Source organism: Pogoniulus pusillus, chromosome 1, assembly GCF_015220805.1.
Source record: "Pogoniulus pusillus isolate bPogPus1 chromosome 1, bPogPus1.pri, whole genome shotgun sequence".
NCBI lineage: Eukaryota > Metazoa > Chordata > Aves > Piciformes > Lybiidae > Pogoniulus > Pogoniulus pusillus.
In genome coordinates this window covers 53,728,151-53,756,109 of record NC_087264.1, presented here as the reverse complement: position 1 = coordinate 53,756,109, position 27,959 = coordinate 53,728,151, and the positions used below count along the sequence as shown (strand labels likewise).

The 27,959-nt window shown below is 51.6% G+C and overlaps 1 protein-coding gene across 1 annotated transcript; it reads right to left on the bottom strand.

The window, feature by feature from the left end:
- ALKBH3 (alkB homolog 3, alpha-ketoglutarate dependent dioxygenase) lies at positions 1–26,230 on the bottom strand. Its single transcript, XM_064152479.1, has 9 exons — positions 26,121–26,230; positions 18,284–18,396; positions 16,695–16,729; positions 16,167–16,214; positions 15,214–15,317; positions 12,828–12,916; positions 10,597–10,806; positions 1,673–1,771; positions 1–524 (listed from the first exon to the last, which is right to left on the bottom strand). Exons 1-9 carry the CDS (start codon positions 26,197–26,199, stop codon positions 432–434), a joined length of 870 nt encoding a protein of 289 aa, XP_064008549.1. The 5' UTR covers positions 26,200–26,230; the 3' UTR covers positions 1–431.
- Positions 26,231–27,959: the final 1,729 nt, after the last annotated feature.

The following is a 27,959-nucleotide window of genomic DNA, read 5'->3' as shown; positions in this document are numbered from 1 at the left end:
TTTATTAGCAATTAGATTTATTGAGTCTCTTTGGGGTCTGTTTGGCTGCCTGTGACATCCAGGTACCACATTTAGAGCCAGCAGAGGTGGTCTTCTTACTTAGGTCCTTACCTGGGTGGTAAAAAAAGGTGGCCAATTTCTCACTGGACCCTCATGCTCCAGTCAGAAAGTATCTATCTGAGAGCTACCTCAGCTCTGGGTGCTCCTGTAAGAACAATCCCTGCTTCTTTTCAGCAGCCTCAAGTGTTTTTAGTGTCACCTGAAAACAAAGCTGTCCCCATCATACAGGCAGCTTCCGATTGTCTTCATAATGTGGGACCTTTCTCCATGTCAAATATTCCACAGGAACCCATGCCTCTAGGGCTTCCACTAACCACCTGAAGCTCTGGATCTGCTGTAGGTTGATATCCAACAATGCCCCAAGAACCTATTCACTTCCAAACTCCATCAGGTTCTGGGTAAATGATCCTGAAGGTCAAGTTGATCCGGGCAGCTCTCGAATGGTATTCCTTAGGCACTCGATGCTGGAAGTGGCATGAGAAAACAAAGAGAAACACAGGTTGGTGTCAGGGTCATCAAACAAAGCAACAAATTATTTCCTGGGATGGCTTTTTATGAATACTTAACATTGAAGGCAAAAAAAGTTCCTGTTCTGACTGCTGAGGGACACTGAAAACAAAAGGGGTTTGCAGAGTCCAGTAGACTCGGTCAATAAAGCTTTATTTCATATTCCAGGCACCTCAGTTCATTTCATGGTGGTCTTAAGTTGACAGCTGGACCTAAGAGTCTTAGAGGTCTTTTGCAACCAGAACAATTGAATGATTCTCTGACTGTACTCTCATGGCTGCAGCCTTCCCTGCTCAACTACAAGACTGGGACATCTGAGCCAACTCCTGTAACAGCACTTAGAGGAAAGTCATTGTTCCTGTGGGTGACTGGAAATTCTCAGGCAGAAGTAACATTAATTCCAGAATCCCAGCATGGTGGGGTTGGAAGGGACCTCTGCAGATCATCCAGTCTGACAACCCTGCTAAAGCAGGGTACCCACAGCACCTTGCCCGAGGCGGTTTGGAATCTCTCCAGACAAGGGGACTCCACAAGCTCTCTGGGCAGCCTGCTCCAGGGCTCCAGCACCTTCACAACAAACAAATTTCTCCTCATAATCAGGCGGAACCTCCTGGGTTCCAGTTTGTGCCCATTGCCCCTTATGCTGTCACTGGGCACCACTGAAAAGAGTCTGGTCCCTCCCTCTTGCCCCAATCCTTTAGCTTTTGATGAGCATTGCTCAGGTGCCCTCTGGGGCTGCTCTTCTCCAGGCTCAACAGCCCCAGGGCTCTCAGCCTTTCCTCCTCACTGAGATGCTTCCGGCCCCTCAGCATCCTTATAACTTCTGCTGGACTCTCTTCAGTAGTTCCTTGTCTCTCTCAAACCCAGAATTTGACCTCACTAGAGCAGAGTAGAAGGGGAGAACAACCTACTTCAACCCGCTGACCACACTCCTCTTCGTGGCCTTCTTGGCTATGCGGGCACATTGCTGGCTCATGGTAAACTTGTCCACCAGCGCTCCCAGGTCCTTCTCCACAGAGCTGCTTTGCTCTCAGGAGGCCCTTGATACACATTTAGATAGTTGTAGTACAAGCAAAGCACACGGATGGCGTCATGAGGTCCTTACTTGCCAGTCCTCCTGGGTAGCTCCTTCCATCATCAGCAGAGTGCCATGATCCAGTGGGATTCGCAGTCTTTCCACGAACCTGTAATCGCCATTCTCCTCCTAAACAAAGACATTAGACACTGAAGACACAGCCAAGTGCACTGGGCAGAGAACCAGTCCTCTAAAAAGCCATGAGAACTCCAGCAGAGGACAGAAAGATGCTGAGAGGCCTGGAGCAAGACAGAAACCTGAGGGAGGCACTAATTTTGTTTCAGCAGAAGGGACAGCAGGGGAAAGGAATGATTTGGGGCACACTGAGAGAGTGGTCAACAGAGCTCCTCTTGCCCCTCTACTCTCTCCTACTCAGGCCACAGCTGGAGTACTGGGGCCACTTCTGGGCTCCCTAGTACAAGAAAGGAAAGGAACTGCTGGAGAGTCCAGCAGAGGCTACAAAAATGCTGAGAGGCCTGGAGCAGCAGTGTGAGGAGGGAAGGTTGAGAGCCCTGGGGCTGCTGAGCCTAGAGAAGAGCAGCCCCAGAGGGCACCTAAGCAACAGCTACAGGGTAGGGGGCAAGAGGATGGGGCCAGACTCTTTTCAGTGGTGCCCAGTGACCAGAGGCAATGGACACAAGCTGGAACCCAGGTTCCATCTGAGCATGAAGAGAATCTTGTTTGTTGTGAGGGTGCTGGAGCCCCGGAGCAAGCTGCCCAGAGAGGTTGTGGAATCTCCTTGTCTGAAGACTTCCAAAACCCACCTGGATGCATTCGTGTGTGAACCACCCTAGGTGATCCTGCCTTGGCAGGGAGGTTGGACTCAATGATCTCTGGAGGTCCCTTTCAGCTTCTAAGATTCTGTGATTCTGATCTCTAGAGGTCCCTTCCAACCCCTACCATGCTGGGATTGTGTGACTCAACATGCTGGTGTGAGAGACCCAGGCTCCTCAAAGCTGCTGGTGCAGCTGGCAGCACTGGCTGCCACTCTGGGATCTCTGCATTTCCTGGGGGCACCACTGAGTCATGAGTTAAGCTGACAAAAGCCTATGGAATCAAGGAGTGCTAAAAGCACTCAGGATCACTTCTAGTGTCTATTCTCTGGAAGTACAACAGAAAAGATCCTTCAAGCTTCTCCAACCAGCAGCTCATTATCTCGTGCTATTAGAAGATGGAAGATCTTAAAGCAGAGGAAATGAAGGCAAAACTGTCAAAAATAGGGATTATAAACATGTCAGCTGAGGAAAAGCAGAGGAGTACCAGTGCAGGACTGTTAGCTGTTTCACAGAATGCCATGATCTCACTCCCTGCATGGACAACAGTAGCCTTATTTTTATCTCTTGCTCATGCTGATTTAAAAAGGAATTCTTCAAAGACAAAAGGATTTAGGAGGAAACATCCTTTTGGGCTTAGGAAAGGCAAGCAAGGGGAAGCTGCAGCTAACTTCTGTTTGAAATGGGACACCTGGGTGATGAGTTTTGCTTGGAAAAAAGGGATTTTGGTCTCCAATTGTTTGGCAGAGCTGAGGAAGTTGAGTTTCAGAGGTGAAGGAAGTTTGTGGAGGAAAATGATTCTTGACATCTTAGGAGGAAAAGGCTTCAAAACCACTGATAACAAGCAGGGAAAGAAATGCATCAGGCAACTTTGTTGGGGTCACTTTGTGGCTCTTTACAGATGTTAAAAAAGCAGCTGCTTGGAAGAACAGGTCTGGCAAAGCAGCTGTCCCCCTCAGTAGCATTTTGTGAGTAGTGGATCAGAATACTCACACTCTTGGTTCAATGTCCAACTCACAGAATGCCTTAGGTTGGAAGAGACCTCAGAGATCATCTATTCCAAGCCCCCTGCCATGGGCAGGAATACTTCTCAGGTAGGTCTCATCCAAGCTGACCTTGAATACCCCTGGGCAGCCACAGCCTCCATGGGCAGCCTGTTCCAGAGTCTCATCACCCTTGTACTGAAGAACTACTTAAGCTCCAGTCTAACCCTGCTCTCCCTCAGCTTCAAACCATTCTCCCTTGTCCTGGTCTCTAGACAGCCTCAGACAAAGTCCTTCTCCAGCCTTCCTGCAGGATCCTTTCAGGTACTGGAAGGCAACTCTAAGGTCTCCCCAGAGACTTCTCCAGGCTCAACACCCTCAGCCTGTCATTACAGCACAGGTGCTCCAGCCCTTGGATGATCTTTGTGGCCTCCTCTGGACTCTCCTCCAGCAGCTCTGTGTCCTTCTTATGCTGAGGGCAGCAGAACTAGAGGCAGGATTGGAGGTGAGGTCTGAGCAGAGCAGAGCCAAGGGGCAGAATCCTCTCTCTTGCCCTGCTGGCCATACACCTTTTCATGCAGCCCAGCACACAGCTGCCTTCTGGGCAGCCTGCTCCAGGGCTCCAGCACCCTCACAGCAAAGAAGTTTCTCCTCATGTCCAGGTGAAACCTCCTGCGTTCCACTTTGTCCCTGTTGCTCTTTGTCCTGCTGCTGGCGACCACCTAGAAGAGCGTGGCTCCACCCCTGGACACTGGGAAGAGTCTGTCCCCATGCTGCTGACACTCACCCTTCATGCAAATGATGCAAAATGCTCAAAGCCTTGATGGAGAATGATGGCTTCCAGTCGTCTGCTTCACCTAGCACCAAGAGAATGATCCTCACAAAACCCCTGGCACTTTTTACCCTTCCACCCTGCTTTCAGTGGTCCCTGGAGGTGCCACCTTGGATGGGGCCTTGAGCAACCTGGTCTAGTGGCAGTGTTGCAGGTTGAACCTCTAGGGGGCTGGGAGGTGGTCTGGAACCTGAATCCAGGTCCCCCAGCCCCTCCTGGGAGGTGATCTGGAAGGTGAGCCCCCCCTCCAAGGTGCAAAGGTTAGCCCACCCCACTTTCTGTCTGCAACACTTTTAAAAGCAGGAAAACTTCTTGTTTCTCTCTCTGCCTGCCCTGAAGAGCAACACCCCTGCTGCTCCAGCTTTGCTACGTAGCCAGCCAACCACTCTGTGGACCAGTCATCTCCTCAACCTACCTCCACCCAGTTCTGTATACATAGATTTTGTACCTGTTTTCCCTTCCCTTATACCTCTGTAAACTCCCTTACCTGAAATACCCTTTATTTACTGTTAGAGTTACTTTTAACTTCCAAAATTGGTGCTGGACTGTTTTCTGTAGGTGTTTTGCTCCTTTCCACTCTTTCTACCTAATTCTTTTTCTTTTCAAAGGGGGAAGAAAGGAGGCATCCTGTATTTAACTTTGTTCTGGTGAGCTTTGGGACTCTGGGAAACTCTAAACTAGAAGAGGAAGGTGTCCTTCCCCATGGCAGGATGGTTGGAACTAGATGAGCTTTAAGGTCCCTTCCCACCCAACCCATTCTGTGATTCTGCTCCTGTGTTTTCACCTCTTTATCCTCACACTCTCTGAAGAAATCCTCATGGCAGCTCTATGGCTCCAGGAAGAAGCAGTGTCAGTTCCAATGCCCTTTCCTCATCCACTCATTCCACCTACAGAGGACAATCTTCAAATACCTTCTGCCTTCCTGCAGCTGACCTGCAAAGTGGGGCAGCTCAAAATCACTTCCCACACCTTCTCTGCTTGTCTACAGCTGCTGAAGCCCTGCCTATTCTAGAGGACAACACCTCTAGCTCTGTAGCTTGTGCAGTCTGCAAGTCTCCTTGATGCCAATCCAAAAAGTTTAATCCTCTCCATCCTGACCCGAGCCTGTGCTCCATCTCCTCTTCAACAAGGCCTGTCAGGACATCAGTGGATTCTCTTTCTGCTGTTTTCCCAAGCACCAGATCTGTGACTCAAGGACAGGAAGAAATGCATCATGTTTTTGTTTCATTTGAAGGACAGATCCACCTGAGAACACCAAGAACATCCTGCTATTTACCTAACACACACACGTGAAGCTCCCTCCCTTCCCCAGCACCCACCTGTTTCCTTGGTTACCCATGGAAGAAGTGCAACCTGACAGCTGTCTTCCTCACTGCTTCCACAGATCCACAGCACTTCCTTGGACAACTGCACTCAGCCACTCCTTACACCATCCAGACCTCTTCTACACAGCACCTCACAGCGGTCCAGTCCCCAGTGATTTTCCTCACAGCTAAGTGCTAGGGCAAATTCTCTTTAATGTCTTGATCACTGGTAAGGGGATCAAGGCACCCTCAGGAAGTTTGTAGATGACACTAAGCTGGTGGGAGTGTTGATCTGATGGAGGGTAAGGAGGTTCTACAGTGACCTGGACAGGCTGGATCCACGGGTTGAGGTTCAACGAGGCCAAGCGGCAAGTGCTGCACTTGGGTCACAACAACCCCACAAGTCCATGCTGGAAACTGCCTAGTGGAAGAAGACCTGGGGGTATTGGTCAACAGGCAGCTGAAGATGAGCCAGGGTGTGCCCAGGTGGCCAAGAAGGCCACCAGCATCCTGGCCTGGATCAGCAACCGTGTGGCCAGAGGCACCAGCACAGGGATCATCCCCTGGTACTCAGCACTGGGGAGGCCACACCTCAAATACTGGGTCAGCTCTGGCCCCTTCGCTGCAAGAAAGACATTGAGCTGCTGGAGCAGGTCCAGAGAAGGGCAACAAAGATGGGGAAGGGTCTGGAGAACAGGGCTGGTGAGGGGCAGCTAAGGGACCTGGGGTGGTTCAGCCTGGAGAAAATAAGACTGAGGAAGAGACCTTACTGCTCTCTACAGCTCCCTGAATGGAGGTTGGAGTGAGGTGGGGGTTGGTCTCTTCTCCCAAGGCCCACGTGATAGGACCAGAAGAAGCAGCTTCAGGTTCACTAGAGGAGGTTTAGATGGGAAATGAGGAACAATTTCTTCCTGAAAAGAGTTGCCAAGCCCTTGACCAGACTGCTCAATGCAGTGGTGGAGTTCCCATCTCTGGAGGGGTTTCAAAGTCGTGCAGAAGTGGTGCCGAGGGACATGGTTTAGTGGTGACCTGGCAGTGCTGGGTTAAGGACTGGACTTCATCTTAAAGGTCTCTTCTAGCCTAAACAATCCTGTGATTTCACACTCAGCTTCCAGAAACAGCTCACCAGACAGCCTGGTATTGTGTCCCTGAGCTCAGCAGTGATAAGCAACAAGTGGTAGTGAGACTCTATTAGGAACACCAAGTGACATAGAATCATCCAGCCTGAGAGGAATGAATGCTGTAGGAGTGGGACAGGGGCCCTGAGGCTGTGCAGAGAACATGAGGAGGACACAGTGCTGTGGTGGTGACATGCTGTAAGGAAGCACAAGAGGCCTTGTTGACTAAACTGATGGATTGTGAGCTGTGTGTGAATCACAGCTCTAGACCAAAGCATTCAGCTCTTGGTTTCGATGTGGGCAGGAGGAGGCAAGGAAAAGCTAGAAGTGATTTACAGCCACTAGAAGTAGAAAATAAAAGAAACCAGGTCACTGCAGACCAAGTTCTTTTCAGTGGTGCCCAGTCACAGGACAAGGGGCAACAGGAACAAACTGGTACCCAGGCGGTTCTCTCTGAGCATGAGGAAAAACTTCTTTGTTGTGAGGGTGCTGGAGCCCTGGAGCAGGCTGCCCAGAGAGGTTGTGGAGTCTCCTTGTCTGCAGAGATTCCAAACCCATCTGGGCACTGTGATCCTGGGCAAGCTGCTGTGGGTGATGCTGCTTTAGTAGAAGGGCTGCACTGGATGATCTCCAGAGGACACTTCCAACCCACACCATGCTGGGATTCTCTCTTTCCACTTTTCATCGGAAAACACCAAGAGCAGTAGAGGGCAATGAAGAACTCTGAAACTCTAGAATCAGAAACACTCAATGTTTGCCCTCCAAGATGTTTAATTTTGGGAAGAGGATTTCCTCCTTGAAGATTAACTCTCAAGCTGGCAGATGAGGGAGAGCTTACCTGCCTGTCAGGACTGTTGATCTGAATTCCTCTTCCCTAGGCATTCCTCTTCCTCTAACCAGCTTTTCATCAAAGCTTCAACCATCTATGCTCATAAGAGCAGCCTGCATCACAACAGAGAGTGAACTCCTTGGTGGTACAGCCTGAACAGTTGTCATTGCCATCAGAGCCTCCTGGCAAAGCATCCAGTGCCAAAAGATGCTCTCAGACAACTGCAGGCTTTGGGGACATGCAGAGCATACCTAATGAGTGTCATCTAATTATGAAGTCTGAGCTCCCTCAGACACAGGGTGCAGTTAAGGGCAAGGTGTTCATTCAAAGATGACTCTGCACGTGGACCTCACACCTCCAGAAGAAGATTGCTTGGTAAAGCCACAAGACTCAGCTAAGATATCAAGTCAGAGGCACTGAAGAAAGAAAAAAAGAGAAGAGCTGGAGGGATGCAGCTAGAGAAAGTCACCCCTCTCAGGAAGAAATGGTGCAGCACAGATCAAAGGAGGAGGCCAACTCTGAATGGCACAGGCTGAATTTCCCCCTTGGCTCAGAGTGGGTGTCTTGAAGAAGAGAACAAAAAGACATCTTGCTCCAGAGATGGGTTTGACTTTTAAGGGGGAAGTTGCATAGCACAGACTGAGTGCTTTGGATAGTAACACCTCAGAGGATGAGAGTCCTGGCCTGTGTGTCCTGTAGGACTGTGGGGTGAAGTGCTCTGTAGGAGGAGCTGGCAGGTGCAGTGCCATCCAAGGAAGTTTATTTTTGAACAGGTATTGTCACCATCCTCTCCTCTCTGACAATCCCATCAGCAGGGAGTCAGTCCTGCCCATGCATCTCTAGAACTGCATCCAAGCACCATTTACAGCTTCCCAGAGCAATGGACTTCCCAGATAACATTTTCTTACCATCACAGTGCCAAATACACTTACTCACATTCTGCCCTCTGACATAAAGCACTGGTTGGGTAAGCTCATGCTCACAGACCAGCAAGAAACTCATTTCAGAAGCCCAAAGATTCACAACTGATGAAAGCCACAAATGATTTGGTTGTTCTCTGGTTCCATTTCTGACCTTTGCTGATCACAACTAGGTGAGCCAAGGTGGCAATGGTTGGATTGGATCATCCAAAAGGTCACTTCCAACCAAAATGAATCCCTGACTCTTAATGGGCAGACTCCAGTACTCAGCAAACAGTACACCAACAGGCTGAAAATCGTTGCCACTGCTTTCTGCATTACTTACTCAGAATTAGGTTGGATGTTAGGAACAAGTTCTGCACCATGAAGGTGGTAGAACACTGCAACAGGCTGCCCAGGGAGGCAGCTGAAGCCCCCTCCCTGGAAATACTCAAAGTCAGGCAGGCAGGAGAAGGCTCTGATCTAGTGGAGGATATTCCTGCTGCCTGCAGGGGGGCTGGACTACATGACCTTTTAAGATCCCTTCCCACCCAAACCATTCCAGGATTCTATGAATTAAGCAGCAACACAAACAGACAGCAGATTTCTTCCCAAGGTTCTCCAAGACTACACTAACTGAAAAGACACCCCAAAATGAGGCCTGTACTCCCAAAACAGGAATCTGTGCTTCCTTTTAAGGTGGATAAATAGGAACTGCAAGGCTGAAGTTGCAAAGGCAGCATTTCCAAGCACAGCATTTTATCTGGGAAGAGAATTCCCTACTGAATCACCACCCAGTTCCTGAAAGTATCTTACACACACCCCCCTCCTGATCAAAGACCTGCACTTAGGCTTGGAAGTATGGTGCAACACTTTGGTGTGTGGGTAAGAAATGAGCTCCTTTCCTATTGTTTGCTGTCCCTCCATCTGAACAAAAGTCAAAAGGCAAACACTGGTAAGAAGATCTTCACCTACAAGAGCAGACAGAGCTACTTTTCATCCCACAGTGCTACACCTTGTCTGGCTGAGGCTAAGAAAATGCATCAGCTCTTCAGTTCATTTACACAGTGAATGTTCCCTTTCATCACTGATTTCACTGGGACGAGTTCTGGGGCCAGATCTGGGCTCCCCAGCTCAAGAAAGACAGAGAGAGTCTATTGGAGGCCAGAATGATAATGAGGGGCTGGAGCACCTCTGTGAGGAGGAAAGGCTCAGAGCCCTGGGACTGTTGAGCCTGCAGAAGAGCAGCTTGCGAGGGGATCTTCTCCTGGTTTAGCAGGAGGGCTGGAATAGATGACCTTCAGAGATCCCTTCCAACCCCTGCTATTCTGATACTCTCTGACTTAAGAGGAAAGAATGCCCAGGTTGGAAGGTGCACGTTATGATGAGGGGAACCTTACTGCTCTCTACAGCTCCCAAAAGGAGGTTGCAGTGAGGTGGGAGTTGGTCCCTTCTCCCCAGTATCAGGCGATAGGAGGAGAGGAAATGGCCTGAAACTGTGCCAGAGAAGGCTTTGGTTGGAGATTAGGAACAATTTCTTTCACTGCAAGAGTGGTCAGGGATTGGAGGAGGCTACCCAGAGAGGTGGTGGAGTCATCATCCCCAGAGGCGTTCAGGAAACCTGGGGACATGGTTTAATGGTCACGGTGGTGTTGGCTTGACCACAGAATCATAAAAGCGTTTGACTTGAAAGGGACTTAAAAGCTCATCCAGTTCCAACCCCCTGTCATGGGCAGGGACACCTTCAACTAGCCCAGGTTGCTCAAGGCCTCACCCAACCTGGCCCTGAAGACCTCCAAGGAGGAAGCATCCACAATCTTCCTGGGCAACCTGTGCCAGTGTCTCCCTACCCTCACTGTCAAGAATTTCATCCTAATCTCTCCAGTCTCAATGTCCTCTTTTCCAGCTCAAAGCCATTGCCCCTTATCCTACTACTGCAAGCCCTTGTCAAAAATCCCTCTCCACCTCTCCTGTAGCCCACTTCTGATATTTGATGATCACAGAGGTCTTTTCCAACTGGCACAATTCAGTGACTTGATGATTAGAAAGGTCCCACACCCATGGTGCACGTGAACAGATGTCTTGATCTTACTGTTCCACAGAAGTTTCTGAGTTGTGCTTTCATTAACTAGCATCAAACACTTGCAGTAATGGAGTCCCCGAAACAGAGGGAAAACTCCAGTGAGAGCAGGACTCTGAGTGACAGGAAGACTCACCTGGGAGGGTTTCTTCCTCATCTCAAAGTTCCTGGTGGCACCGAAGCTGAGGGAGGCAATGACAGGGTTTGTCCCCAGCGAGGGCTCATGGTCGCTGTGCCAGTCAACACTGTCCTTCTCATCACGGTAGAGGTTGCAGAGCAGGGAGTTGAAGGTGTAGCCACTGAACAACTCAATCCGCTCCTTCAGCATGTTCAGCACAGGATGCCACTGCCAACAGCACAGCAGAAGCAGGGGGGAGACAAGGGAAGAAGCAGTTAGGCTGGAAATGACCTTTATGATCATCTAACAGCTGTCTATAGAGAGGTGTCAGGATGTGGTCAGACTTGGTCACAGACACATCAAATAGTTTTGGTTGGAATTGACATTAAGGCTCCTGTAGCTCAAACACCCCTGCCATGGGCAGGGACACCCTCCACAAGACCTGCTTGCACAAGGCCTCATCCAGCCTGGCCTTGAACACATGCAGGGAGGGGGCATCTACAACCTCCCTGGGCAATCTGTTCCAGTGTCTAACCACCCTCACTGGAAAGAATTTGTTCCTAATTTCCAGTCTAAATCTCTCCTCAAAGCCATTTAAGGTCTTTTCCAACCAGGCAATTCCAGGATCAAGTCTAATCATTAACCCAGCACTGCCAAGTCTCTACTAAACCACATCCCTCAGCACCACATCTACACAGCTTTCAAAGCCCTCCAACACTTCCCTAAGCAGCCTGTTCAGTGGCTTGAGCAAACACCCTTATGTTGCACCAGCAGGGCTTTAGGTTAGACGTGAGGAATTAGTTATCCCTCCAAGTGGTGGTCAAGCCCTGGAACAGACAGCCCAGAGCAGTGGAGTCAGCATCCATGGTGGGATTTAGAAGTTGTGCAGATGTGGTGCTGAGGGAGACAGCTCAGTGGTGACCTGGCACTGCTAGGTTAACCGCTGGACTCAATGATCTTTAAGGCCTCTTCCAACCCAAATGCTTCTGTGATTCCACGGTTCTACACCTGTTTCTTCAACCTCCTGGCCAAGTGAGAGGACTTTAAATCAGGGAGCTGACAGCATCTGAGATACCTGGCCACTGCTGGTGAGCAGAGTGCATTCAAGATGTTGCAGTCAGTGCCTAACCACTGCTGACACAAAACAAGAGCCAACAGTTGACCAAACACTGCCCTAGCCTGGCCCTTTGGTCCTGCTCTGTTGGTCCAGCTTCTTGAGTCCACCTCACAACGCTCCTGGGGTTTGCCTTGCAGCCTGTAACTTGTCAGTGCTCAACACACCCAGTGTCAGAGGCCCTGAATCTCATCTTTGCTGAGCCCATGGCCCGGGGCAGCTCCGCGCCTCCCATTATGCCTCAGCCCAGTGAATCCTCATTTCACGTCCTAAACTGGCACTGTGACTTTCAGCTGTCACTGTGCTTCCAGGAGGCACAGCAGGATACTAAAAGAAGACAAAACCAAAAATGCCAAAGCAATGCAGGCCAGATTTATTTTGTCCCTTATATAAGGAGAGAAACAGATCAAGAAAGGATAAGTAGATGACTTTAAGGTCCCTTCCAGCCCAAACCATTCTACGCAGCTATAAAGAAGTGACTCCAAGTCTCCCAGTGTATCCTTGGCAGAAGCAGGAATTCTTTCCCAGTGTCTACCTCTAATAGTTGACCCTGCACCACCTTCTTTCCATTCTTACCCAGGGTTAAAGGTTTTTTGACTCAGGGCAGGAGCCTTAGCATGTCACCTTTCTGTGTTAGGGGCATTTCTAGCTCACCTTTTCCATGGCTAAGCAGCATGTGAACAATAAATTACACATCTACAGACCTTGCAGCTTTGGGATGCGTAGGGAAACCAGTAATGCCACCCCAAAATTAGGCTCTGCCTTGTAAGTGGGCTGCCTGACCACACAGGATATACAACGGAGTGACAGAAGAGGCCAAGTCACTGAAAGCACATCAGACTTTTGACAAGGACTTGCAGGGATAGGATGAGGGGCAATGGCTTTGAGCTGGAAGAGGGGAGATCGAGACTGCAGATTAGGAAGAAATTCTTTACAGGGAGGGTGGCTGCCCAGGAAGGTTGTGGATGGCACCTCCTTGGAGATGTTTAAGGCAATGCTGGATGAGGCCTTGAGCAACATGGTCTAGTTGAAGGTGGGTGTCCCCTGCCCATGGCAGGAGGGTTAGAACTAGATAATCTCTAAGGTCCCTTCCAACCTCTGTCTGTATCTAATGAACCTCCAGCTGTATACATACATTTGGATTGGGCTGCATGGTTATCCTGGAGTAGGTGTAAGGGAGCTCCCCATACCAGCAGGTAAGCCTTGGCTCTTCAAAAGATACTCCTGGAAGGAGGAAAAACAGGAAGACTATCTCAGTCACTTTAGCAGAGGGCTTGAAAATGGTAAGATGGCTGCCCACTGACCTAAGGTGAGCAGCCTCTTAATTTCTTCAGCCTTCCTGAATGACTCAAGGATCTCCAAGGTGTTTTCCAACCAAAACAATTATACGCTGAGCTCAAGTCTAAGATCAGGATTATCCAAAAGCAAGTTGGGTGGAGAGGCTAACAAGCCAGAGGGACCTGGACAGCTTTGAGATGTAATCCAAGGAACTCATGAAGTTCTACAAAACCAAGTGTGAGGTCCTGCACATGGGCTGGGGCAATCCCAAGCACAAATCCAGGCTGGGAGGAGAATGGATAGAAAGCAGTACTGAGGAGGACTTGGGGGTGCTGAGTGAGCTGGCAGTGTTCACTCACAGCCCAGCCCCAGCTGTGTCCTGGGCTGATCCCCAGCAGCATGGGCAGCAAAGGCAGGGAGGAGACTCTGCCCCTCTGCTCTGCTGAGACCCCACTTGCAGTGCTGGTGCCAGTTTTGGAATCCCCAGCAGAGACAGGGATCTGCTGGAGCAGGGCCAGAGGAGGCTACAGCAGCACTGTGAGGGCTGGAAGCCCTCTGCTGTGAGGCCAGCCTGAGAGTTGGAGCTGGTCACCCTGGAGAAGAGAAGGTACCAGGGAGACCTTCTGTTGGCCTTGCAGTACCTAAAGTGGGCCAGAGGAGAGCTGGAGAGGGACTTTTTACAAAGCCTTGGAGTGACAGGGTAAGGAGCGATGGCTTCAAACTGCAAGAAGCTGGGGTTAGGCCAGACACCAGGAAGAAATGCTTCACCAGGAGGGTGGTGAAAGACAGAGACAGATTGCCTAGAGAAGCTGTAGAGGCTCCAAGGCTGGCAGTGTTTGAAGCCAGGTTGGATAGGGCCTTGAGCAAGCTAGTCTAGCAGGAGGTGTCCCTACCCATGGCAGGGGAGTTGGAACTAGGTGATCTTTAAGGTCCCTTCCAACCCAAACTACTCTGTGATTCTGGTTTGGTTGACATTCTCCTGGCAAGATGTATCCACTGGGAGGGGTGAAATGGAAGGCACTGCAGCATCAAAGAACGTGACAGAAGCAGAAGGCAGGAAGGCTGGACAAAGGAGTGTTTCTTGTGCACTCTGTGGGCTAACACCAAACACCAAGTTCAAAGCACCTCCACTTTCTGAAAAGACCACTTCTCCTCCTGACAGGTCACAGTCTCCGTTGCTGCAGGCCGACGCACAGAGACGGTGAAGACATTTTCCAGTCCTGTCACATAGCTACTCTGACACTTTATCTTCCACCCATCTGAAGGAGAAGCTGAGGTGGAACAGGTGCCCCTTAGCGAACAAACCCAGAACAGCAGTCTCTTGGCTTACTGCATGCTGCAACCAACAAGCAAATCCAAGGGAAAAGAAACAGGATCTGTGGGGATTTGAAGCGGGAGAGACCAGAAGTGACCAAAAAACTCCAGGAAGAGAGATTCTGAAACATCACTGGGAGATGATATGAAGGCAATGGAGGCACAGATATGGCCTAAATAAAAAAGGAGGGGAGAAAGGAATTGGGGGTGACAGAGGTAGTGAACTCAGATTTAAGGCAAGTGTTTAGCAGGCAACAGGAATGTGGGGACAGAGAGAGAAAAACAAGCAGCACTCTTCAGGTGTGCATGGAAAACCTGGAAGGAAATGTGAAGGAATCATAGAATCAGTCAGGGTTGGAAGGGACCACAAGGATCAGACAGTTCCAACCCCACTGCCATGGCCAGGGACACCCTACCCTAGAGCAGGCTGCACACAGCCTCAGCCAGCCTGGCCTCAACCACCTCCCTGGGCAACCCAGTCCAGCCTCTCACCACTCTCATGCTGAATGACTTCCACTTCATGTCCAGCCTGAACCTCCCCACCTCCAGCTTTGCTCCATTTCCCCCAGTCCTGTCACTCCCTGACAGCCTCAAAAGTCCCTCCCCAGCTTCTTTGTAGCCCCCTTCAGATACAGGAAGGACACAAGAAGGTCACCTGGGAGCCTCCTCTTCTCCAGACTGAACAGCCCCAACTCTTTGAGTCTGTGCTCACAGCAGAGCTGCTGCAGCCCTCTGAGCATCCTCCTGGCCCTTCTCTGGACACACTCCAGCATCTCCACATTCCTCTTGTCATAGGGGCTCCAGAACTGGATGCGGTACTCCAGGTGGGGTCTCACCAGAGTGGAGCAGAGGGGCAGAGTCACCTCCCTTGACATCAAAACCAATGCATGAATCTGGGGGTGGAAACAATCTAGGAATGAGCTCCTTACCCTGTCTGATGTGAGCTCGCTGCCCCCAGGGGATGTCCTGCAGGAGCTGTTCAAATATCCAGTCTGCTTGCTGCGAGTCAATAAAGCCAGGGACCAAATGAACCCTAAGAAAAAGATCACAGAATCACAGAACTGTTTGGGTTAGAAGAGACCTCCAAGCTCACTGAGTCCAACCATCAACCCAACACCACCATGGCCATTAAACTATGTCCCCAAGGTGCCAGGGCCACAGATTTCTTCAACTCCCCCAGGGATGGTGACTCCACCACCTCCCTGGGCAGCCTGTTTCAATGCCTGACCACTCTTGCAGCAAAGAAATGGTTCCTAATCTCCAACCTAAGCCTCCTCGCCACAGTTTCAGGCCATTTCCTATCATCTGGTACTAGGGAGAAGAGACCAACTCCCATTTCACTACAACCTCCTTTCAGGGAGCCGAATTCAGAGAGAGCAATGAGGTCTTCTTTCAGCCTCCTCTTCTCCAGACTAAACACCCCCAGTTCCCACAGCTGCTCCTCACCATCCCTGTTCTCCAGTCCCTTCACCAGCTTCACTGCCCTTCTCTGGACCTGCTCCAGCCCCAAAATGTCCTTCTCAAAGTGAGGGCCTCAAATCTGAACTCTTCAAGGTACAGCCTCACCAGTGCTGTGGTGGGATAATCCCTGCCCTGGGATTGGGCACTCTGCTGCTGATCAAGGCCAGGATCCTGGTAGCCTTCTTGACCACCTGGGCACACTGCTGGCTCATCTTCAGCCAGATGTCAACCAGCACCCTCAGTTCCTCTTCTGTCAGGCAATTTTCCAGCCACTCCCCCCCAAAGCCTGTAGTGTTCATGGAATTGTTGTGACTCAAGTACAGGACCCAGCACTTGTCCTTGTTACCCAAATTCTCTGCAGAGGCTCATGAGTGTTATGTGTGGCTCTGCAGCAGCAGACACCAAGCTTATATTCACTCACCTGGAAATGCCAGTGGGTGCTTTGCTGAGCTCATACACACCAGGCTTGCTGGGGATGGAGAAAGAGCCATCAGAGGGACAAAAAACAAGTTATCTGGCACTGCGTAGCATGAAGCAGACTTGCTGTGAGCCTGAGTAGGGGAGAGCAAGGGGGAAAAGCAAGACGGAAGAGCAAAGAAACAGAGGAAGGATAGGACAAAATGGATGGATCACAGAGGGGATGACAAAGGAGGAGATGACAAAGGGAGTGAATGGGGGAACACAAAAGGAGTTATGGGGACACAAAGGGGATAAAAGGCAAGGGTAGAAAGAGACAGTAATGTCCTGGAGACAGTCAGAGGTCAGTGTAAGGCAGTAGGAGCACATGAGCGTGGGTGAGAGGACTCTTTTCTCACCAAAGGCTCCTTTCACACTGTTTTAGGGCTCTAGAGATCAATAAACAAGGGGTGACACAGGGAATCTAAACCAGACACTGACCACCAAGGGAGAAGAACCACAGAAAGGATAATAAAGCTGTCACCACACTCACTCTATCACACCTGTCTCTGGAACTCTGCGCTCCACCTGCAAGGAAATGCGGTAAACGTTCAACACTGAGGCACTTGGCATGTTGGACTCAAGCAGAATTAATCTCTAGTGACTCTGCAGAAGTACATACTGCAGAGTCAATGAGGATAACATAGCTCTGGGCAAATGGTAAAGAGTACCAACCCAGCAGCTCATTCTCCATGCCCCAGAAACTCTCAGCTGCAACCACCACTGTGGCTGGCTTGAAGAACCGACTGCCCCCTCTGAAGGACACTTCCTTCTAGAGCCCATTGGATTGGTACAGACCTCCTCAGTTATCAACTGCAAGCAGAAGTGTTCTTATTCTTACAGCCAGAAGTCAAAGTCGAGAGCAGATAGAAAAGGGAGGAGGAAATCCCAGCCCCCAGACAATGAGCAGAACATCAGTCTGATCTTCTCAAAGCTCAGCAAGAGCTACAGGACAGGCTGGGGCCAGACTCTTTCAGTGGTGCCCAACCACAGCACAAGGGGTAATGAACACAGAATGGAACCCAGGAGGCTCCACCTGAACATGAGGAAAAGCTTCTTTGTTGCGAGGGTACTGAAGCCCTGGAGCAGACTGCCCAGAGAGGCTGTCTCCTTCTCTGGGGAGAGTGCAAACCCCTCTGGGCACTGTGATCCTGGACAAGCTGCTGTGGGTGGCCCTGCTTTAGCAGCAGGGCTGGAGCTAACCATGAGGGTCCAGTACTATATAGCTATTGAGGCTTTACCACAAAGGACAAAGAGAACCTTTCCAGACCACCTCCAATCCTTCCAAACAAGAGAACAGTCTTTCAAACACTTCTGTCTCAGAAAAAAGTGTTCAAGAGGGTTTTTTTTTTCTCCCAGCAAGGACCTACATGGCACACAGGATCCTTTATTCAGTACCTGAAGGCAGCTACAGGAAAGCTGGTGGGCAATCTTTTAGAGTGCCAGGTAGTGATAGGAGTGGGGGCAACAGAGCAAAACTAGAAGAGTAGATTCAGACTGAATGTCAGCAAGAAGTTCTGCATCACGAGGGTGCTGAGACACTGGAACAGGCTGCCCAGGGAGGTGGTGAAAGCCTCATCCCTGGAGGTCTTTAAGGCCACGCTGGATGTGACTCTGAGCAACCTGATCTAGTGTGAGGTGCTCTTGCCCATGGCAGGGGGGTGGAACTGGATGATCCTTGAGGTCCCTTCCAGCCCTGACAATTCTGTGATTCTATGATCTGCTGAGGAGACATTGAGCAGAGGCTGTAAAGCAAACCCCATGTGACAAATAAGAAGAAAAGAGAGCTCAAATAACATTTTGGGGCACTGCATCATTCTGAACATCGAGGAGAAACTCTTCAGGCTCTCTGAAAAGCAAAGAAGTTGTGAACAAGTACGTAGTGAATACTCAAGAGTCTAAACAAAGAGACTGAGACATTCTGCTTGCCACACAGGCAAGAGAGTTAGGAGCTCTGCTTGTCGAAAGCCCAAAGTTCAGCTCTGCTGAGTTCTGAGTTTGTTTTAAAGCCATAAGCTCAAATTCTTATCATTTAGAGGTTTATAAAAGATGAGACACTGCTAGTCACAGTGTCATTTTTACCTCTGATGGCTTCTCAAAGACAAAGTGCTTTTGAGAGCAAGGCTGACCTTTCCTCAGCCATGCTGGTGTGGTACCTGCAGGGCAAAGGTTGCTGGCCACTGGTCCCTTGGATGCTAAAGCAAAGAGAGAAACAAAAGCCAAGGATGACATAAACCAGAATTTCACCACACAAAAAAATACAGACCAACATCTGCGAGTCCTTTTCCACCAGGCAGTTTCCAACCATGCTTCCCCAAACCTGGAGCATTTGTGAGGTTGTTGTGACATTTTGACCCCAAAGGACAGAACCACAGAACAGTTTGGGTTAGAAGGGACCTCCAAAGGTCCTCTAGGCCAACCCCATCTGCAGTCAGCAGGGACATCGTCCACTAGATCAGGCTGCCCGGAGTCTTCTTGAAACTGATGCTGAGTATCTCCAGGGGTGGGGCCTCAACTACCTCCCTGAACAATCTCCTGCAGTGTTCCACCACCCTCTTGGTGCAAAATTTGTTCCTAACATCCCATCTAAATTTCTTCTCTGAGTACAGCATCTAGAACCTTTCAATTCTACCACAACTCTACCAATTCTGTCACGTGCCAGCAGAAATTTCCCCAAGCAGCTTAACTGCTTCCCTCTCAAATTGCTTTTTGGGGAAAAGAAAAAGACAATTCTCTGATCTCTGATTAAAAAAAACCAAACAACAAACTTCTGTTGAAACAAGACTTTGACACTAGTGAGAAAAGGATGGAAAGAAAACTCGAGCTTATCACTCCACGTGGCACAAGCACAGATACAAACAGGCTTAAAAAGAAGGGAGACAATAAGCAGTTTTCAGAATAAAGAGATTAATAGTGATGAAAGAAGGTAGCTCCACCAAATTCCACTTGGCTCATTCAGCTTACCCAGAGATAAGAAGAGCACACAGAATGGTTTGGGTGGGAAGGGATCTGTAAAGGTCACCTACACAAAAGCAGACCAGAGTGAAGACAGTGTTGTTCTCTTCTCCCAAGTAACCAGAGATAGGATGAGAGGAAAAGAGCTTAAATTGTGCCAGAGGTGGCTTAGGTTGGAGATTAGAAAATATTTCTTTGCTGCAAGAGTGCTCAGGCACTGGGACAGGCTGCCCAGGGAGGTGGTGGAGTCACCGTCCCTGGAGGTGTTCAAGAAACCTGTGGGACGTGGTTTAGTGATTGTGGTAGCTGGGTTATGGTTGAACTCAGCGATCTTAAAGGGCTCTTCCAACTTCATTGATTCTGTGACCTAAGCTCCTTCGCTCTGCAGTTAGCAGGGACATGTGCAACTAGAAGAAGTCGCTCAGAGTCCCAAGCAACCTGATCTGGAGTGGTTCCATGGATCTACTACATCCCTGGGCAACCTGGACCAGGGTCAGCGTCGTTTCTTCCTTCTCTCTGGCCGGACTCTACCCTGTTGTGGAGGGTCTGTAGGCCCGAAAATAGGCTGATGTATGCCTTGCCCTGCCTGGACATGTTTTTCTGCCCAAATCAGAGGTAAACACATTAAATGGATAAAAGGGCCACAAAGCCTGGCCTGCCAGGACCCCAGTTTGTAAACACGTTGTGGAAGCTCCACACGCCCAGCTCGTGCCTCCCTGGTGCAAGCCCATGTGATCCCCATATTTGGGAAAGCCAAGGCAGTGACTTTTGCCTATTATGGTAAGGTTTGGCTGACTGCCAACCTGGTTGGTCATTCTAGTGGCCAAGGGACCATTAATCTCGGCCCACATTCAATAAATAGGGGTGCACAGGTGAACAATGTGCTCTGGCCCTCATACTATGACCCACTTGCAGCTTGGACTCCATGCATAGCCTGGACTCTGTACACTGATTGCCTGCTTGCATACTTAGTTGTAGAGCTCACTTAAACCTGCCTATATATATGTATGTGGAGCCTATAGTCTCCAGCCAGCTGTGCACACTTGCACACCACTGTGTTATTGGGACCAGATCTTGTATTGTCTGCCTTTACCCACGGAGCTCAGACTCCAAGCAGCCATGCACACCTTGCACGCCCGCTGCCTATTACTGCCTGGTGAGTGCCATGCTGCTGAGTTACCCAGGAAGCAGACTCTGGGCTGTCTGCACACACATGCTGTCAGCCTGCTAGCCGCGTGAGAATCGTGCTGAGACAGCACAGCATCCAACTCCTGCACCTGAGAGCCCGCTAAGAATCCCTGGGCAGAGCATCCAGAAGAAGCCAGGAGACAAGGGCAGAGATTGCATCTGTCACTGGGGAACCAGGCCAGAGACTGTCATTTCCCCAGAAGCCAGGAAGAATTTCCTTTCCCCTCGAGCCGGGAGGATTCCAGCCTCCAGTCCACGGGCAAAGACTCCCCTGAAGTTTGGACACTTGCAACAGGCTGTGACACAGCCCCGGAGGATGATTATTGATTAATAAGAATTGGAGTAAATGCTTCAGTGCCTCTGTCACAATCTGCTGCCTCTGCCACAGAGCAGAATGGAGTTTCCAGCCCACTCTGCTGGGCAAACAGTGCACAGACCCCAGGCGGCGTTAAGCTGTGGGGAAACTCCTCTCTCTGTTCACAGTTTGAATGTTTGCTAGTTGTGAACAAGCTGTTTTAGAGGGGTTTCAGTCTGCGTTTGGGGTGAGATGTGAGGCCGATCTGAAGGTTTGTAAATAATGTATTCATATATACAAAGAGAATTTCACCCAAAGTTATGTACAGCCAACCCACACAAGTTCTTTGTGCACGGTTAGTGAAACTGTTTTACAGAATCTCTATTTACAGCCGAATTAAGCAACTTGGTAGAGGTTTTGGAAAAGTTCTGCTCAGAGAGTCCTGCGGCATAAGGTGCCACTGGCAATTCAGTGAAAGTCCTTAGCTATTTGAATCAGGAGAGTTCAAATACTCACTAACTGGAAGCCTCAGTATCCGCGGTGCCCACATACATGCAGCCAAAGCCAGGCAGCTGGTTCTCGCGGAGCTGGCACTCAGCTCGAACTGGGGCGCGCTGGCTGACAAGACTGCACGGGCACGGCCGGGCTGCTGCGGGGGGCTGGAGCGGCGGCCGGCTGGGAACGCCTCCTTCGATGGTCCATCGCCCACTGGATGGGTTCAGAGTGCCGGGGAGCAGGGGGTCATGCACAGCGGATAAAGGTAGTGGCCCGGGCAGAAGGCTGGGGGAGGTGAGCGGAGGAGGTGGCAAGAGCCCCTTGTTTACCTGGGTTGCCCTATTTATCAGAGGTGGGCTGAGATGGATGGTCCGTTGGCCACAATACTGCCCAATAAGCACCTGGCAGCAGGCCAAACCACACCAAATCAGAAGGGTCCATAGGGCTGGTACTCCCAGATATGGGAAGAGCACAGGTGGGCCACATGCTAAGCGCTTGGGCTTATGCAACCTGTTTACTGCACAGTGCACAGCCAGGGCAGGGCAGACCCTGCGGCACCGGGCGTACTGCGCCCCTCTGTCCGTTCAGGGGGTTTGCCTCTGGTTTGGGCAGGAAACTGGTTTGGGAGGGCTGAGAAGGAGCATCCAAGCAGGATGCCTAAAGTGGAGCAGTCTCCACCAACTGTGGTGACCAGCTCCACAAAAAACAAGAAAAAGAGAAGAGTCTTAGTTGTTGGGGACTCAGTTTTGAGGGGGACGGAGGGACCAATTTGTCATCCCAACCCATCCCACAGGGAGATCTGCTCCCTTCCTGGTGCCCGGGTTAGGGACATCGCCAGGAGACTCCCAAACCTAATCCAGCCCTCTGATTATTACCCCTTGCTGGTAATACAGGCTGGCAGAAATGAGATCAAGAAGAAGGGCACCAGGGCAATTAAAAAGGAATTTAAGGCCCTGGGGAAACTGATAGATGGGGCAGGAGCACAGGTGGCAAGGGAGTTCACAGAGAGGAACAGCAGAACCTATGCCATCAACAGGTGGCTCAAGGGATGGTGTGAGAGGAGGCACTTTGGGTTCTTCGACCTTGGGGTAACTTTTACTGAGCCAGACCTGCTTGATCCTGACGGGGTGCAGTCATCGAAGAAAGGCAGGAGAGTCCTGGCACTGGAGTTGGCAGGGCTCATTAGGCAGGCTTTAAACTAGGTCTGAAGGGGGTGGGTGAGGCAATTACTCTCTCTGAGAAGGAGAGAGTGGGAAGGAAACTAGGGACAATTGGGGAATCGAGAGCCCAGCTGAAGTGCATCTACACCAATGCACACAGCTTGGGTAACAAGCAGGAGGAACTGCAAGTCCTGGTCCACCAGGGTGACTATGAGATAGTTGCCATTTCAGACACTTGGTGGGATGACAGGCATGGTTGGAGTGCTATACTGGGGGGATATAACCTCTTCAGGAGAGATAGGCAAGGGAGAAGAGGAGGAGGGGTGGCCCTGTATATTAGGGATTCATTCCTTGCCACAGAGCTTGAGGTGAGGGACAAAGGGGTTGAGAGCTTGTGGGTTAAAATCAGAGGGAGGACTAACAAATCTGCCATCCTGGTTGGAGTCTGTTACAGACCACCCAACCAGGATGAGGAAACAGATGAGATATTTTACAAACAGCTGGAGGCTGTCTCAAGATCTTCTGATCTTGTCCTTGTGGGTGACTTTAACCTGCCAGATATCTGCTGGGAACTTAATTCAGCAGAGAGGAGGCAGTCCAGGAGGTTTCTAGAGTGCATGGAGGACACCTTCATGACCCAGCTGATAAGTGAGCCTACTAGGGGTCAAGCTCAGCTTGACCTGCTGCTGTCGAACAGAGAAGGGCTGGTAGGAGATGTGACAGTGGGAGGCTGCCTGGGGTGTAGTGATCACGAGTTAGTGGAGTTTTCAATATGCAGGGAGGTAGGGAGGCACTGCAACAAAACCCACACCTTGGACTTTCGGAGGGCAAACTTCAATTTGTTCAAGAAACTTATTTGCAGAGTCCCCTGGGCAGCAGTCCTTGGGAACAAAGGGGTCCAGGATGGTTGGACCTACTTTAAACAGGAGTTCTTGAAGGCACAGGAGCTGGCAGTTCCCATGTGCCCAAAGATGAGCCGGCAGGGAAGGCGACCAGCCTGGACGAGCAAACAGCTCCTGAAGGAATTGGGGGAGAAAAAGAGGGTGTATCACCTCTGGAAGGAGGGGAAGGCTTCTCCTGACGTGTTTAAGGAGGCAGCCAGATTATGCAGGAGAAAAATTAGAGAGGCTAAGGCCCAGCTAGAACTTAGGCTGCCTCCTCTGTGAAGGATAACAAAAAGCACTGTTATAAATGTATCAGTGCTAAAAGGAAGGGCAAGAAGAGCCTCCACTGCTTACTGGACCAGGAGGGGAACACTATAACTGACGATGAGGAAAAGGCTGAGGTCCTGAATGCCTTCTTCACCTCAGTTTTCAGCAGCAAGGAGGGAGGAGTTCAGGGCAAGTGGCCTCTTGAACTGGGGGATGGGGTCAGGGAGCAGTGTGTTCCCCTGGAAATTCATGAGGAATTAGTTCAGGACCTGCTGAGCCACCTGGACACCCACAAGTCCATGGGACCAGATGGGATCCATCCCAGGGTGCTGAGAGAGCTGGCAGCTGAGCTGGCCAAGCTGCTCTCCATCATTTTCCAGCAGTCCTGGCTCACCAGAGAGGTCCCAGGAGACTGGAAACTGCCAACGTGGTCCCCATCCACAAGAAGGGTCGGATGGAGGAACCTGGGAACTACAGACCTGTCAGCCTGACCTCAGTGCCAGGGAAACTGATGGAGCAGGTTAGCTTGGGGGTGATAAGAGCGCACCTGAGGGATGGCAAAGGGCTCAGGTCCAGCCAGCATGGGTTTAGGAAGGGCAGATCCTGCCTCTCCAACCTGATCTCCTTCTATGATCAGGTGACTGCTTGGTGGCTGTGGGGGAGGCCTGTGGATGTGGTCTATCTGGACTTCAGCAAGGCCTTTGACACTGTTCCCCACAGCAAACTGCTGGCTAAGCTGTCAGCCCATGGCTTGGATGGCAACACTCTGTGCTGGGTTAGGAACTGGCTGGAGGGACAAGCCCAGAGAGTGGGGGTGAATTGTGCCACATCCAGCTGGCAGCTGTCACTAGTGGTATCCCTCAGGGATCAGTGCTGGGCCCCATCCTCTTTAACATCTTCAGAGATGATCTGGATGAGGGCATGGAGTCAGTCATCAGCAAGTTTGCAGATGACACTAAGCTGGGGACAGATGTGGCTGAGTTGGAGGGCAGAAGGGCTCTGCAGCAGGACCTTGACCGCCTGCACAGATGGGCAGAGTCCAACGGGATGGGGTTCAATAGCTCCAAGTGCAGGGTGCTGCACTTTGGCCACAGCAACCCCATGGAGAGATACAGGCTGGGGTCGGAGTGGCTGAGAGCAGCCAAGCAGAGAGGGATCTGGGGGTGCTGATTGATACCCGCCTGAACATGAGCCAGCAGTGTGCCCAGGTGGCCAAGAGAGCCAGTGGCATCCTGGCCTGCGTCAGGAATGGTGTGGCCAGCAGGAGCAGGGAGGTCATTCTGCCCCTGTACTCTGCACTGGTTAGACCTCACCTTGAGTGCTGTGTTCAGTTCTGGGCCCCCCAGTTTAGGAGGGACATTGAGATGCTTGAGCGTGTCCAGAGAAGGGCGACGAGGCTGGTGAGAGACCTTGAGCACAGCCCTATGAGGAGAGGCTGAGGGAGCTGGGATTGGTTAGCCTGGAGAAGAGGAGGCTCAGGGCAGACCTTATTGCTGTCTACAGCTACCTGAGGGGAGGTTGTGGCCAGGAGGAGGTTGCTCTCTTCTCTCAGGTGGCCAGCACCAGAACAAGAGGACACAGCCTCAGGCTGTGCCAGGGGAGATTTAGGCTGGAGGTGAGGAGAAAGTTCTTCCCTGAGAGAGTCATTGGACACTGGAATGGGCTGCCTGGGGAGGTGGTGGAGTCGCCGTCCCTGGAGCTGTTCAAGGCAGGACTGGACGTGGCACTTGGTGCCATGGTCTGGCCTTGAGCTCTGTGCTAAAGGGTTGGACTTGATCTGTGAGGTCTCTTCCAACCCTGATGATACTGGGATACTGTGATCCTGTGAAAACATGTCCAGGCAAGCACAGGCATATGCAAGCCTGTTTGGGTCTACGTGGCCCTGTACTACACAAGTTACTGTAGATATTTATCCCAGAACGTTTCCATAACCACGTAGAATCCTTTTCATACTAATAGGCAGTGGTTGGGGGTGGCAGAGTTCGGAATACCGAGTTTAATCCCTATCTTTAGATAACATTACCTCCTCCCAGTCGACTTCTCCCCTCCGCCACCATGGGCGCAGGCGGCAGAGCAGCGCTCCGCGACACCCCCTTGGTCTGACCATCGCCCCGTGTCCTGCTAAAGCCAGTCTCTAGCTCTCTGACTGGCCCTTCAAGCACCGAGCAGCCACCAGAAGGTCTCCCCGGAGCCTCCCCTTCCCCAGGCTGAACAGCCTCCGTTCCCTCTGCGCGGCCTCACAGCAGAGGGCTCCCAGGCCTCTCAGCACTGCTGTGGCCTCCTCGGGCCTCTCTCCGTTCTGAGCGCTCCAGAGCTGGCCCCAGCATTGCAGGCGGGGTCTGGGCAGCGCAGAGGGCAGAACCCCCTGCCCGCCCCTGCTGCCCAGGAGCTGGCTTAGAGCTCAGGGCCAGCAGCTCCCCAGCCGTGTGCATCAGCACACCGCACCGCGCCTGCAGCCGGCCGTGCTCTGCACCCCAAACCGCCACAGCACACCCGAGACACTCGCACCAGCGGCTCCGCGCAGCTCTGTTTCAGTCCCGCAGCCAAACGAGCACAGCCGTCACCCACGGTTGGAGACAGCAGCCAGCGGAGCCAGCCCCCCCGGACGTGCGGCCCAGTACCGGCCCGTCCGCCACGCCGGGCCCGGAGCGGCCCCGCAGGCTGCCGCTGCTTACCCGCCGTGCCCGCCGGCTTCGCCGCTGGGGCGCTGGCCCAGCCGCCCTGCACCCGCGCCCGCTGCCGCCTCTGCGCCATGCCGCCGCCCCCGCGCCCGGCCCCGCTGCGTGTCCGCCCGGTCCGCCGGAAAGGCTGCCGGCGCCGCGGGTTCCGCCCCTCCGCTCACGGCCCCGCAGGGCTGCCCCGCACGGCGGCGGGTCCCGGCTGCCGCCCGCCGCTCTGCCCCGGGCTGTGCGAGTACCCCAGAGTGTGGCGCACAGCACCGATCGGGTTGGAAGACACCTTTAAGTTCATCAAATCCAGCCCTTAACTCAGCACTGCCAGGTCACCACCAAACCATGTCCCCCAGCGCCACACCTACACAGCTTTCATAGCACCACAGAGTCAGTCAGGGCTGGAAGGGACCACAAGGAGCATCCAGTTCCAACGCGGGCAGGGACACCCTGCCCTAGATCAGGCTGGCCAGAGCCCCATCCACCCTGGCCTCACCCACCTCCCTGAGCATCCTCCAGTGGTGGACAGGCCTTTAGAGGGAAGGAACTGTTCCTCGTGTCCTCCCCTTGTGCAAACTGAGGCTCTTTCCTCTCGTCCCATTGCTTGTTACTTGGGAGATGAGAGCTGCTCCCAGCAGGCTGAGCAGCCCCAGGGGAGGGTGCAGGGAGACGAACAGGATGAAGAACTCGGGTGTGGAACTGCAGAGGGGGAGCCGAGCGATGCCTACCGCTCCCTCCGCACCAAGCACAGCACAGGCTTGTTTCAGCTGAAGTGGCTTGGGTCTACTACACGGTGGAAGAAGTGGCAGAAATGAAACTGCCATTGTGCTGGGTGCTCTGCTAGCACCTTCTAACACTCTGCTCACCCTGACTGGCTTGAGGCTTTTACAATTAATTCTGCTCTCCCCTTACCTCCAAATTATCTCTCTGGTTGTGTAGATCAAAGCATGCTTTAGGCTGGAAGAGACTTTTAACATCAACCAACACTGCCAAGTCCACCACTAAACCCATGCCTCTCAGCACCATTTCTACCCATTTTCAATCCCTCCAGGGATGAGGACTCCATCACTGCCCTGGGCAGCCTGTTCCAGGGCTTCATTCCCCTTTTGGGGAAAAGAAATTGTTCTTCACGTCCAAGCCAAACCTCCTCTGGTACAACTCGAAGCCATTTCCTCTTGTCCTCTGTCTTGTCACTTGGTAGACGAGACCAACCCCCACATCACTGCAGCCTCCTCTCAGGGAGCTGTAGAGCACCAACCTCAGCCTAAATACCCCCAGTTCTCTCAGCTAATCCTCACCAGCCATGTTCTCCAGACCCGCTCCAGCACCTCAAAATCCTTCTTAGAGTGAAGGCTCCAAAACTAAACATAGTATTTGAAGTGCAGCCTCATCAGTGCTGTGTGCAAGCGGATGATCCCTTACCTGGTCCTGCTGCCACACCATTGCTGATCCAGACCAGGATGTTGGTGGCCTTCTTGGCCACCTGGGCACACCCTGGCTCATCTTCAGCTGCCTGTTGACAAATACCTCCAAGTCCCTTTCCACTGAGCAGTTGCCAGCCACTCTGCCCCAAGCCTGGAGCACTCACAGGGTTATGGCCCAAGCGCAGGACCTGGCACTTGCCCTGCATGCCTCCAACTCAAGACAGACTTACAGTTGAAAGAACATCCACATACCTTCACCCTTGCTCTGGATTCATGGTTGGATTGGAAGATGCCATGGATCCAGTGTGATAAGGATAAGCAGGACTCCAACTTGTATATTGCAAATTCAAGGTGTATTGTCAGAATTTGGCTGCTTTGGCCAGGACTTCGAACCACACAGAAATCACACAGCGCCAGGGTG

What these genes read in the sequence shown, in the direction of transcription:
- ALKBH3 (XM_064152479.1), bottom strand. Translation starts at nt 26,199, where the DNA reads ATGGCGCAGAGGCGGCAGCGGGCGCGGGTGCAGGGCGGCTGGGCCAGC. An exon ending in TCTTTGAGAAGCCATCAGAG is followed by an intron (nt 16,730 to 18,283) that starts GTAAAAATGACA and finishes ATTTCCTTGCAG; the next exon opens with GTGGAGCGCAGAGTTCCAGA. An exon ending in GCACCCACTGGCATTTCCAG is followed by an intron (nt 15,318 to 16,166) that starts GTGAGTGAATAT and finishes TCTTTTTCTTAG; the next exon opens with GGTTCATTTGGTCCCTGGCT.